Genomic DNA, 12,499 nt, shown 5'->3' on the forward strand with positions numbered 1-12,499 from the left:
AGAGAGTACATGGTTGATACAGCTAATGAATAATTTACATCAACCAGTGAATTATGTAGTTCCGTTGTACTGTGACAATCAGTCGGCAATTCTTTTGGCGGAAAATCCAGTCTTTCATGCGATAACTAAGCATGTGGAGGTACACTACCATTTCATTAGAGAAAGGGTCTTGCAAGAAGAGATTAAGATGAGACAAATCAATACAGATGATCAAATTGCAGACTTGTTCACTAAAGGTTTAAGTACCGGTAAGTTTGAAAAATTTCGTCGTCAACTCAGCAATGAGGAAGAATGAGCTGGTGTTGAGGGGGAGTGTTGAAGATCAACACCAGCCCAATTGGTGTTTGTGTTGAAGTGTAATCTTGCCTTGGCCCAAGTTGGATCCAGCCCATGGACAAAGAAAGATCCATACACATGCTAGAGAATTCTAGCAAAGTTCAAGTTGGTGGAAGAGTCTATAAGAATGGTGAGGTTTCCACCAACATGCAAGATTAGTAGTTAGTAGAATTATCTAGATATCTCTAACATGATGATTACATGCTTCTCCAAGGTTCCATCCATGCCTATAAAAGGAGAAGGCATCCACACCATTTGTATCAATCAAGTAAACAACCAATCAAGAAGAAGTAGGCAACCAAGTGAGAGTGAGAAGTAAGAGTAGTCTTGTGAGGAGTGTGAGTGACCTAGAGTTTGTCTCTAGAAAGTGAGTGAGTGTCATAGCTTCTCAAGTGTGTCCTTGAGAGTTTGAGTGTTGTAATATTTTGTGTATGTAATACAAGTAATTTGTTTACTTGTGTTGTCTTTCCAACACTTGTGTTAGAGTTGTGTACTCTAAGTTTTTCTCCGACAAAGGAGGCATTACAAATGGAGCTTTCTGGTATGATGGCTTGAAACATTACAACTTATTATAGGTATATTTTCTTTTGGTTTGATATTCATCTATTGTTTCTTAAGACACCTGTTGTAGGTACCCTATATATGGAGGCATGCAAGACTGTAACTACATAATGGTGGCTGTTTTGAATTGACCTTGGAGATTAGTGATAATAAATGGCCTGCTGCTAATGAGGCCAGGCATCAGTTATGCGAGTGTTTGCAACCTTGATATAAAATACTATTTTCTTTAGCCAAGTTTATCTTGTATATGGGGATACGGTTACACCTTTGGTGTAGCCATAGGTCCAATGGACCTTAGGGGGGTGGGGACGGAACCTTGCATGGTGCTGGCTCTTCCTAGTCGAGAACGATGCTCTTCCTCAAACTTTAGCTCAACTTGAACAGGAGCCCTGTATTTTTATTTTGTTTGTCTTTCATTGTTCAGGTTCAAAATTGTAGGCACAAAATCTGATGACTTGGACACTTCAAAGAGACTTGCATTTTTTTGGGGGGTGGGAGAGGATCCATTAATCTTGTCAGTGTTTTCAAAATCTAAAATTTCACCTCATTAAAAGGTTTTAGGTAGGGAATATATCTTGATGTCTGTTTAAAGAGAAGCTTCACTCAACACTTTCAGTGTCTACTTTGTGAATAACCTAGGATAAATTTGGGTTACTCGGTATCCTAACATGGCCGATTATTTTCTCTCTGTCCTTGCTTCAAATCTTGATATTATTCTAATATCATGTTATGTTTCTTGTTCCTCACCTATACACGAGGCACAATGTTAGTTATATGTTTTTTGCCTGTTTCTTGTTTCCTATTAACATAAGCTTTGCATTCTTGCTTATTTACAGGTTCTAGTTGATTTGTGATATGGGAATTTTTGGTAGTTTTATATCCATTTAGTTAGGAAGACTCAAGGACTTTTATTGGATGATCAATTGGCACAAGTGACTTTTATTGGCCTAGGAGATTATTTCCCTTTCATTTTAACTTACTATCATTTAGCTGGTGCGATGGCAAGTGCCTTCGCCCATGAGCGGTAGGTCTCGGGTTCGAGACTTGGGAGCAGCCTCTCTATAAATGGGGGTAAGGCTAGCTGACATTCACCTCTCCCAGACCCTGCGTAAAGCGGGAGCCTTGTGCACTGGGTACGACATTTTTATCATTTAGCTGTTTGACGTGTTGTCTTTAATGCGTATAAACATGCAGCTTCTGACTCTTTGGGGATGCAACAAAATGAGCATGCTTAATCTCGTTGCAACTGTAGCCAAGGTATGTTATGGCTGCCTATCAATATGTTATTAGATGGTCTTACCACAGGGACTGAATGTTTACTTATTTTAGCTTGTGGTCTGTTGATTGATTCCATGGTACTTGATTCACATGTTGTTTTGATCATGAGAAGAGTAATCATAAGTGCATAGCATTTTAAGTATTCTTGAAATAACTTTCTCTGTGTGAAACATTTGAGATTTAGAGCGAAAATTCTCGCATGACACCATTTCCAATATTTCAAATGTTTAATTTTAGATGGGTGTGATATCGTTTAATTACACTCAACTTATACCCTCTAGATAGGAATACATGGAAGGATCTTTTCGTCAGATGGTGGGAGGCCGTTACCTGGCTTTATTGCAATTAAAGTAATAAATTCCAAGGTATGAAACTTTCATAGGTCGTTTTTCCTATTAGGATTGTATAATATGGCTTCAGTTTGAGACGTGAGATTGGACTGGAGTCCTAGAATCAAATTGAATAGTAGGTCAAAACCCTGTTGAGGAGCCTAAAGTATTTGTTGGGATATTTTCCAGCCGTCTGGAGAATTTACATTATGGAGCTTACCAGTTGCGTTATGCGGTAAATATGCACCATATGTTTGTAGAACTTCAAAGTGACAAAGGTTGTGTATTGATCTCATTATTTACTTTGATTTATTTTGTGGCATGTTCAGGGCACTAAAATGTTGACAGAACTGAGGAATTCTGTTTAAGAGAGTTACAGGAAAAAAAAAATGCCCACAAAGATTGTGAGGTAGTTATTTTGCGATCAAATGGTTTACATATGGTTTGTTGGCTTTGTCTTTCTTCCGAAACTAAATGGTGACTGCTATATATAGACGTACATAAGGGAGCACGAGTAGTGCTCTCCTATATTTCTACAAACGTACATAAGGGAGCACGAGTAGTGCTCTACTATATTTCTGCAATGTTTCTCTGTAGCAGATTATGCCACGTATTGACACCCTACTTGAGGAGTTGAGTCGCTGAAGCAATAAATCAAAATCATCTTGGGTCCTTAAGAGGGTGAGACGAACATATCGATCTTCAGCTCCAAATTCAGCACCTGGACGACCATTAACATTCGCTTCTTGTTTCAGAACTTCATAGCAATCTTTATCCTCTTCCCTCTCGCACTTCACCCATGCATAGGCCGCAAATTCATTTGATCGTCAAAACGGAGTTGCCGTGTAGTTGCCTCGTCATGATTTTCCCGTGTTCATTTCAGTAGTTTTCGGTTGAGTTCTTTCAAATCTTGCTTGTACACCAAACGAGCCCCACACTTCTTCACCACATGCCAATCTGCTTTTAGTTTCCCATCAAAAAAAGTTTCGAAAGATAACAGTTTCTGATGACAATCTTCACGAAGAGGACACAGACAAGAAAATATCCAAAGGTGTTCTGACACAAGAGACCCTATGCCGTATTTCACACCATTAGTACCTATAGGAGGGTTCCCAAAACACATAATTTCGAAATTATCATAATGACGAAGGGCAGCTGGATTTGCCAAGTTTTGGGAAGGGTCTTGAAAAACAGCACAGATGACAAGCTCCAGCAAGTCGTCACCTGGAGGAACCTCCACATTTATTGAATGTCCCACATTCTGATTATTGAACCACTCTGGGATTTCACTTCCAGGGATTACAGCGTTCATCGGACCGAATGGCTGTAGAAGAAGAAGGATCAATTATTTATTGTATTGAGAGAGAGAGAGAGAGAGAGAGAGAGAGAGAGAGAGAGAGAGAGAGATACCGCGTATCTTACAACCCCTGAGAGTATTGTCTTAATCCAGCCTTCATCTGGAACCAATGCAATGCAATTCAGGCAAGTGACCCAAACACCATACAAATTGGATGGATCTGAGAACCTTCGTAAGGAAGTGCAAATGTCTACATGAACAAATAAGTTCCAGGTCCAGTCATAGTCAAATTCACTTTCGCTCTGTGATGGAAGAGGTGGCAATTGTTGAAGGCTTTTGCACCTCACCAGAATAAGTTTCCTAAGCTTAGAAAGGCGTCTAATGCTTTCAGGTAGACTGATGAAATTATTTCCACAAAGATCCAATTCTTCCAATGAAGACAAGCAGCCAATATCATCGGGGATATCCCCCTCCTGGATATTACGTTTCTTTAGCTGTAAGTGTGTCAAAGAGCAGAAACGATTTAGAGAAGACAACACCGAACTCCACCAAGGAAGAGGATCAGGGCGACTCTTTTCAAGTCCTAATAAGCGGAGAAGGCCCCCCCACCGCTCGCTTGCTTTACCATCCGATCCACAAGGGGCTGCGTCATAGTCGATCCCATATTGTAGATGTTTGAGAGACTTCAAATTACAAATAGCCCTTGGAAGGTTCAAGAGATTTTTGCAATTCCTTACATGCAATTCCCTAAGGCCAACCAGATGTCCAATTGATGAAGGTATTTTCTCGATCGCAGTCTCACTTAAGTCAAGCGTGAATAAATTCTTCATCTGCTCCCCAAATTCTGGAATCTTTTTCACATTTGAGCAGCCAACAAGATCTAAAGATTGAAGAGAGTCCATTTCAACCTCACTTGGGAGGCTCTTAATGCTTTCACAGCCACTGAGAAACAAATGTTTAAGTCTTTTGAGGATTGCAATAGACGGGTGTATCTCAACTAAATTCTTACAATTCCGAAGAATCAAATCCACAAGATTTGGAAGACCACTGAAATTTGGGGTACTCTTCAATTTATTGGAATCGGTAAGATCGATACATTTCAAGTATGGCAAGTCCTGTACAACACCGATAAGGTTCAGATCATATATGTATCTTCTACAACCTTAAAGTTTATTCAAAATAATAAATAAATATATTATTATTTTGTAAATTAAATAGCATTTATTCAAGGATGGATAAAACTTAGGCATTTACTACTGAATACTCTATATACTCATTTTTTTAATTTGGTCCAATAAAAAAATGTCATGTGTTCCATGTTTTTAAAACTCGAGAAAAATAAAATAACACGTCTATTATTTTAGAAAAATAATAAAATATTTGTTCTAATATCATTGGACAAAGTAAACAAGTGAGTACTAACTAATGACTACCCAAATATTATCCTTTGTTCATAGCTACTCTTACCACTTTTCCCTCCCAAAGTCGAACAAGATTGCTTTCACGCATCTTAAGTTGAGCAAGGAAGCGCGGGTGAAAGCTGGTTGGAAGAAAACTAGAAGGATAGAAACTCCAATTTATAATTCTCAAGGAACATGGAAGAAATTTGGGGCCTGAAGAAAAGATCAAATTATCGAATTCCAAAAACCTTAGTCCATCCATCTTAAAGAAGGCTTCGCAATTCCACTGGAGTGCCTCTTCTACTTGGGGCAGCCGTAATGATATGGCTTCAATTGCTCCCGTTCCCTAACAAATAAGGAAAAAAAGGACAAATTAATTTTACTTTCAAGTCTAATATAGTGCCAAAAGAAATCATATCTTCTTCCAAACTTGGTATTTAACTTCTTACCGTATTCGTTGTGAATATATGACAGATGTCATTGTAAAGCCACAACCTACTGTGTTGACCAGGTTCTGTAGAGTAGTGACCAATAATTGTCCATGCCATTTCTTGTATCAAATCATGCATCCGTATGCATTTATTGTGATCTTGATAGAGGAGAGATCTCTCAATTAGTACATTTATCCTATAACAACTAGAAATTCCAAAAGAATTATCTAGTATTTCAATTATTTCCTCCCGGTGCTTCCCTTTGTGGAGACATGCAACATCAAGAAAAAAGCTCTTCTCCATCTCTTCTAGTCCATCATAACTTATTTTAAGTTTATCAAAAATTGTTGGATTAGGAACTTTTGACAGATTATCCCGCACACTATTCCAATCATGTAGCCCTCTCTTAAACAATGTCGACCCCAAAGTTTTTAGAGCTAATGGAAGGCCTCCAGCATAATTAATGAAATACTTAGACAGTTCCAAAAACCCATCATCAGGCAGATTTTTCTTAAAGGCATGCAGGCTAAACAGCGCAAGAGCTTCATCATCATTTAACACTTTGACACTATGACATAATGTTATGCCATGCTCGACTAGCAGACGTTCATTTCTAGTTGTAATGAGAATTATGCTTCCCATGCCAAACCAATCTTCCTTTCCAGCTAGTACTTGTAGTTGGTTTATGTGATCCACATCATCAAGTACAAGAAGAACCTTTTTGTTCCATAAGCATCTCTTGGTGTAATTGATTCCCCATTGTTGTGTGAGAATCTTTTCTTTCAACATCGGCGAAAGAAGTGTTTTTTGAAGACGAATTAGAGTAGGGTCTGCTTTAGAAGCCTCTCTAACGTTTTCAAGAAAGCAGTGAACTTCAAAATGATGGAAGATTCTATCATAAACTAGCTTAGCAAGGGTTGTCTTACCAATGCCACCCATCCCCGTTATCCCTATATAGCGAACATCATTGACATCATGAGCTAACAACGAACTTAGTTGCTCAAGCCCAGAATTAACCCCAACTAATTCCTGTGAGGAATCTAACAACGGGAATGTAGCTTGCACTTTCCTCCACACACTTTTGACGAGTTGTTGTATAATCTCACTTTCGCTCCTACATGGTATGAAATAACCAATCAAAAAAACATAAACGAAGCATTCAATTTTGACTCTACTAAGACATGGGAAATTAAAGTTGTTCGTGCATGCTTACTTATATTCCTTCGAATGCCAACCACAAATTTTGGACACTCTTTTTAGATCAGCTTTCCATTGGACCACCTTCCTTTTATCTTCGGTACTGCTCGAATTTTCTTCATGCTTCGCGAAGGCTTCGGCAAAACGTCCCCGTTGATTTCCAACGTCAGATGGATCTGTCTCATAAAAGACCGGCAGAATAGAGTTCCTGGATTCCATGCATTGAAGAATGGCTGTAAGTTCATTCAAGCACCATTTGGAAAAAGCATAGTTTGGTGAGAGAACAACGATTGCAATGTGCGATTCTTTGATCGCACTCGGGAGCTCAAGATGAATACTTGTTCCTCCTTCAAGATCTCGATCGTCCATGAAAGTCGTAATTCCTTGGCAATTGCACAATTCATGGTATAAATGGGATACAAAACCCTTGCGGGTGTCTACACCCCTGAAACTCAAAAACACATCATACTTCCATCGAGGAGCTGATTCATTCAAAACAAAAGATGCCGAGGCTCTTTGGGTGCTTAATGCCATCGAAAAAAGGTAGTTGATGTAAATCGGTACTGCAAACATGAAACAATAATTGAATGAACAAGTAAAAAGATAGAAGATCAATGTTGTAAAATTAAACAAAAAAAAATTGAAACGTTAAATCTTCTTTTGATAATTTACAAGATGCAATTTTTATTCGTAACTACATGGACTTACTGCGGTTAGATATTTGATTCCATGTCAACACATATTTGATAATTTGATTTCATCTTAAGTCCATGATAATTCAGTTTAAGCCGTTGAATTTTATTCAGCTACCAGAAGAGGGGTTCTGCAAACAAAAACAGTAGTCAATGAACAAGTAAAACAAAAATGAGCGGTGAAATGAAAATAGAAACTTTAAATATTGTTTTGGTAATTGAAAATGTATATTAAGCCAAAGAGATTAAGGACTCAGAGAAAGGTACAGGATCAGTACAAACTTAGGCAGAGAAAAGTGACAAATGGCAAGGAAAGAAGCATAAAAATCACACCGAAAATTCTCACAGAGAAGTTGTAACAAGAGAGGAAATTGAAGATGAGGAAAAGAATAAATGGGAGAGAGATGGTTACTACATTTTGGGCGATTACTCATTCATGATATTGGTGCTACATTTTGTGATTTTTGGAAGAGATGGAATTGGTGTGTATTTTTATCTTATTCATTTATTTTTTATTTGAGTTAAAAACTCTACTTGTCATCTTCATTTTGATTATTACTAGAGTTTCCTTGTCGTTTCCAAACTGAATGTAGACTTATGCCAAACTAGTATAAAACCTTGTGTCACTTTGAATTGCTTGTTTTGTCAAATTTTTCTGTATTAGTTTATTGGGTTCAAATTTGACGTTTCCGCACAACACTTACTACTAAAAAAAATGAGCTCAGCCATACCTCCCTTTAATCAAATTAAACTACAGGTCCACTGCATCTAACCTCTAAGATTGGTTTCATTTGAATGATTTGAATGTTTCATCACATAACTTCTCAAAACAAAAAACAAAAAAAAAAACAAAAAAAAAGGTTTCATCATATAAGTATAAAGATAAAATTGGATGAAACGGAAGAATACATACTAATTTAGTGAGAACATCAGCGATCAAACGTTGTCATCCAGTAATGAACCAAAGATCAGTTGGAAGGACCTAGCAAGCAGCTCCATCACCAACCAACACCATCACACAACCATCAAGTAACAAAGCAAATTAAACTCTCAACAGAAAACATTATATGTGGGAAAGAACGAATAAATTATATAAACAAAACGTCAAGACGTCGGTGTAATCAACTATTATGTGTTGTCATGCCACAAAGTTAAAATACGATGCGAAATGAGAATAAATTTGAGCCACACCGCTCTAATGATTCCGGGCATTATAAATCTCCCTCAAAGAAGCAACAAAGAAATCCACATGCAAGAGCTGTGCACTTTCCAATACTCGTTCAAGAAGAGAAGCTGAAGAAAAAACGTCGACACATGTACCACCAAAGTTAAAGGAGAAGAATTTTCCAGGAAAAAAAAAGAGTGGAAGACTGATGAGTAATTTCCAAGAAGCTTCCTTGTTGGGACTTAGGCCCCGTTTGGGATTGAGGTGATTTAAAAAAAAAGCCACTGTGAAAAAAAGCTGAGGGTCATTTTTGTGTTTGGTAAACTGAAAAAAAGGGCTTATTTTGGAAGCTGCTGTGAGAATAAGCTGAAAATCAAAGGAAAAGCTGAAGCTGCTATTTGCTGCTTTGAAAAAAAGCCAGTTTTTTCAAAGCACACGGAGCTACAGTGCTCCTTTAATGAAAAGACACACTATCATCCTGTTTTTTTTTTTCCAAAAGCACTTTCACAAAAAAGTTTACCAAACACTCTACTGGCTTTATTTCATATTCTCACAGCAGCTTTTTTTCAAAGCACAACAATACCAAACCAGCCCTTATTATTCTTCGTTGCCTTTTTCTCACCAAAGCAATTGGATGCAAGACTTCTGACTTGTGTGTAAGTTCCCAACTTTCTTATCTGAATATATATTCACGGGACCTGGCTTCTTTGCCCTTCCCGTTCCCATACATTCTCGTCCCCTCATATTTTGTGCGGTCACGGTTAAGCCATGTTAATATTTTATATTGATTTTTTATAGAGATAATAAAACAAAAAGCAATGGTAATATAAAATGTTAATGTGGCTTAACCGTGACCGCACAAAATATGAGGGGACGAGAATGTATGGGAACTGGAAGGGCAAAGAAGCCAGGTCCCATGAATATATATTCTGAATTGATTTTTTATAGAGATAATAAGACAAAAATCAATAGTAATATAAAATGTTGATGTGGCTTAATCATGACCGCACAAATAGGAGGGGATGAGAGTGTATGGGAACTGGGAGGGCAGAGAAGCTAGGTCCATATTCATGTATCTCTCTGATCATATTCCGTTAATTTGTTCATTACCAATGCAAAAAGGCAAGGAAGGTGAGCTTTGGTGTAACCATAGAGTTATGAGAAAACTTTCAGTTTAGTTAATTCTACTTTCAAGTTTTGGTCACACTAACCACGGTTAAATGATCTTTGTTTGATCGCTTTGGCAGATCTTTAGGCAATCTCCAATCGAAAAAGCTAAACATAGTCTCATTTAGAATTATAATTATGCAAAAAAATATTTTTGAATAAACAATGACATGTCAAACTCATATATCATCTTCAACCGAATGGCCTAGAGATGACCTATCAATAATTTATTAATTTTCAGTTCATACTTTAAATTTATTGGTTGATTTAGTTAAACTACCATTTGATGTTATCAGTTATTGCAACTGAGCAGATGAATCGAAAAAATAACTAAGAGAGGGCTATATTTAACTAGACTGATGCCATTTTGGCCAAATTTTAACGTAGAGGGCTTTATAAAATTATAATCAAGTCATCCATCGGATAATATTACAAGACATTGTATGCTTTTCCTTTGGTTCCCATCAGCATAGAGAAAAAGAAGGGCCGCCTATACCTTTCGGTTCCTTGAAAACAGAGAAAGCAAACAAAAGCAGCAGCATTATAAGGCATTGGATGCTTTTCTTTTGGTTCCCACCAGCAAAGAGAAAAAGAAAGGCAGCATACGCCCTTTGGTTCCTAAAAAACAGAGAAAGAAGAACTAATGATGCATTTACGTAACTGTAATAAAAATAGAAGGAATTAAATTAATGAGAAATTAGAATCGAATTTCTGTTGAAGTTGTATACTTAAATGTTCTGGAATCCGAATAGAAATGATACTAATTCCATAAAGCTGTTTACTAATTTAGCAGAATCGGAATATAAACTAGTATGATTATTAAAATGCTCTTGTTCCAAATCAAATATTTTATATACTTTTTTTTAATAAAATTTGATATAATATATAATAGTAAGAAAAAAAAATTAAATTGCTTTTTTTATTTTGTAGGCACACTAAAATGCATTTGTTTATTTGTTTTTATAAATTTAAGTATTGATTTTAATATTTAAATTTTCTCGCTCAAATTGTAGTTTCTTCTTTTTGGCATGTGCATGAAGTTGTGCATGATGTGAATGAGTATGAAGTTGTGCATGATGTGAATGAGTATGAAGTTGTGCATGATGTGAATGAAGGCTTAATAGGAAGAAAAAATGCATTCCTGATTCCCTCACCCTCATGTAATTCAAATACCTAATCTATCCAAGGAATCCACTCCTCCAATTTCAGGAATTGCATTCCTTGTTTCGGGTGGGGTCCATCACATTATTGATTCCCTAGTATTTAGTAAATACCGGAGTAATTTGTAATCGGAATTTAATTCAGTTTTTTTATAGAGAAAAAGAAAGGCAGCATACGCCTTTCGGTTCCTAAAAAACAGAGAAAGGAAGACTAAGTGTTACATAGATGTGTAATTGACAAATGGTAAGAAAAAGAGCAGAAAAAATCACACTAAGAATTCTCACGGCAAAGTTGTAGGAGAAAGAAAATTGAGAGACAGAGAGGTAGTAATGGAAACAAACGGGAGAGAGATGGACAACCTGGGTACTTCCATTGGTAGTAGTGGTGGTGGTGACCACACGGTTTAGTGTGGGTTATAGTGTCAGATGGTAAATTATTTCTTTGACAAAGAAAAGTTAGTATAATTGTTTACCTAAATCCTAAAGTGGGAGAAGAACAAAAAAAAATTAGGATGGTTTGTAGTATGGGATACTCGGGTTTTTTTTATATTTTTTATATTTTTTTTTAACAACGATATTTTTTACACTAAAGGAGAGGAGAGTGAGCTTAGCTTCATAATCGGTTAGCAATAATTTGATTCAAATTTGTTTTTAGCGAGAATCGAACTTAAGATCTCTCACTTACAAGTGAAGATGAATACTACTAGACCGTAGTACTAAATTGATACTCGGGTGTTATAACTATTATATTTTTCTATTTGTATTTTTTTTAACAAACAATATTGTCTACACTAAGGGGAGGGTTGGGTTTTGCCTTACAATGGGCTAGCAAGCAATAATGTGATTTAAATTCGCATTTGATGAGAATCGAACCTAAGATCTCTTACTTATAAGTAAAGAGGAATACAACTAAACTGTAGTACTAAGTGGCTGATATTTGTATTTTTAAACAAAGATTTAATGGTTAAAACGTTCGGAGATCTCATATTCTCAAGTACCATAAAATTCCTTATAAAAAACAGTTGGTAATGGTCCAAAAAAAGAAAAAGAAATAGAAGCTATGGATAAGAAATGGTTATACACTTAACACTCATTATTTTTTTTTCCTCTAACGTGAAATAGGAACGTCAAGACAACGGTATAACTAATTTATTACGTGTTGTTATGTCACAAAGTTAATATAGGATGCAAAATTGAGATAATTGAGCCACACCGCTCTAATATTTCGATGCAATGTAAATCTCCTTGAAAGAAGCAACGAGGAAATTCCGATGCAAAAGCTGTTCACTTTCCAATATTCATTCAAGAGGAAAAGCTAAAAGGAGCGCGTTAACAAATTTATATATACCAAAACCCAAACCGGGTGGTACTGTTCTATAACAGTGTTTTGATTTGGTACTGTTCTATAACAGTGTTTTGACGTAATTCCCCTTCACTGCTGCTGAGTCTGAGGCTTTTTTTCCCTGCTTAGAACAGTGAATTTACA

At 36.6% G+C, this 12,499-nt stretch overlaps 1 protein-coding gene and 1 long non-coding RNA gene across 2 annotated transcripts in view; one reads left to right on the forward strand and one right to left on the reverse strand.

Annotated features, from left to right (window-relative positions):
- Window positions 1–2,204, forward strand: part of LOC139189027 (uncharacterized) — a 43,068-nt gene extending 40,864 nt beyond the window's left edge. The window contains exon 3 of the long non-coding RNA XR_011572493.1: window positions 2,092–2,204. This is a non-coding gene — a long non-coding RNA (uncharacterized lncRNA). The remainder of the gene's footprint in view (window positions 1–2,091) is intronic.
- Window positions 2,205–2,894: 690 nt separating this feature from the next.
- LOC103454455 (TMV resistance protein N) lies at window positions 2,895–8,851 on the reverse strand. Its single transcript, XM_070807229.1, has 8 exons — window positions 8,713–8,851; window positions 8,435–8,503; window positions 7,538–7,652; window positions 6,846–7,392; window positions 5,651–6,746; window positions 5,269–5,547; window positions 3,915–4,916; window positions 2,895–3,828 (listed from the first exon to the last, which is right to left on the reverse strand). The coding sequence occupies exons 4-8, from the start codon at window positions 7,361–7,363 to the stop codon at window positions 3,379–3,381; spliced, it is 3,345 nt and encodes a 1,114-aa protein (XP_070663330.1). The 5' UTR covers window positions 7,364–7,392; window positions 7,538–7,652; window positions 8,435–8,503; window positions 8,713–8,851; the 3' UTR covers window positions 2,895–3,378.
- Window positions 8,852–12,499: the final 3,648 nt, after the last annotated feature.

Source organism: Malus domestica, chromosome 10 (genome assembly GCF_042453785.1).
Source record: "Malus domestica chromosome 10, GDT2T_hap1".
NCBI classification, from domain to species: domain Eukaryota; kingdom Viridiplantae; phylum Streptophyta; class Magnoliopsida; order Rosales; family Rosaceae; genus Malus; species Malus domestica.

Bases quoted from the DNA above. Each gene is read 5' to 3' on its own strand.
- LOC103454455 (XM_070807229.1), bottom strand. From the start codon at position 7,363: ATGGCATTAAGCACCCAAAGAGCCTCGGCATCTTTTGTTTTGAATGAA. The intron at 4,917-5,268 runs GTAAGAGTAGCT...GGTGTTGTACAG, and splicing joins GACTTTGGGAGGGAAAAGTG to GACTTGCCATACTTGAAATG. The intron at 3,829-3,914 runs GTATCTCTCTCT...CTTCTTCTACAG, and splicing joins CAGGGGTTGTAAGATACGCG to CCATTCGGTCCGATGAACGC.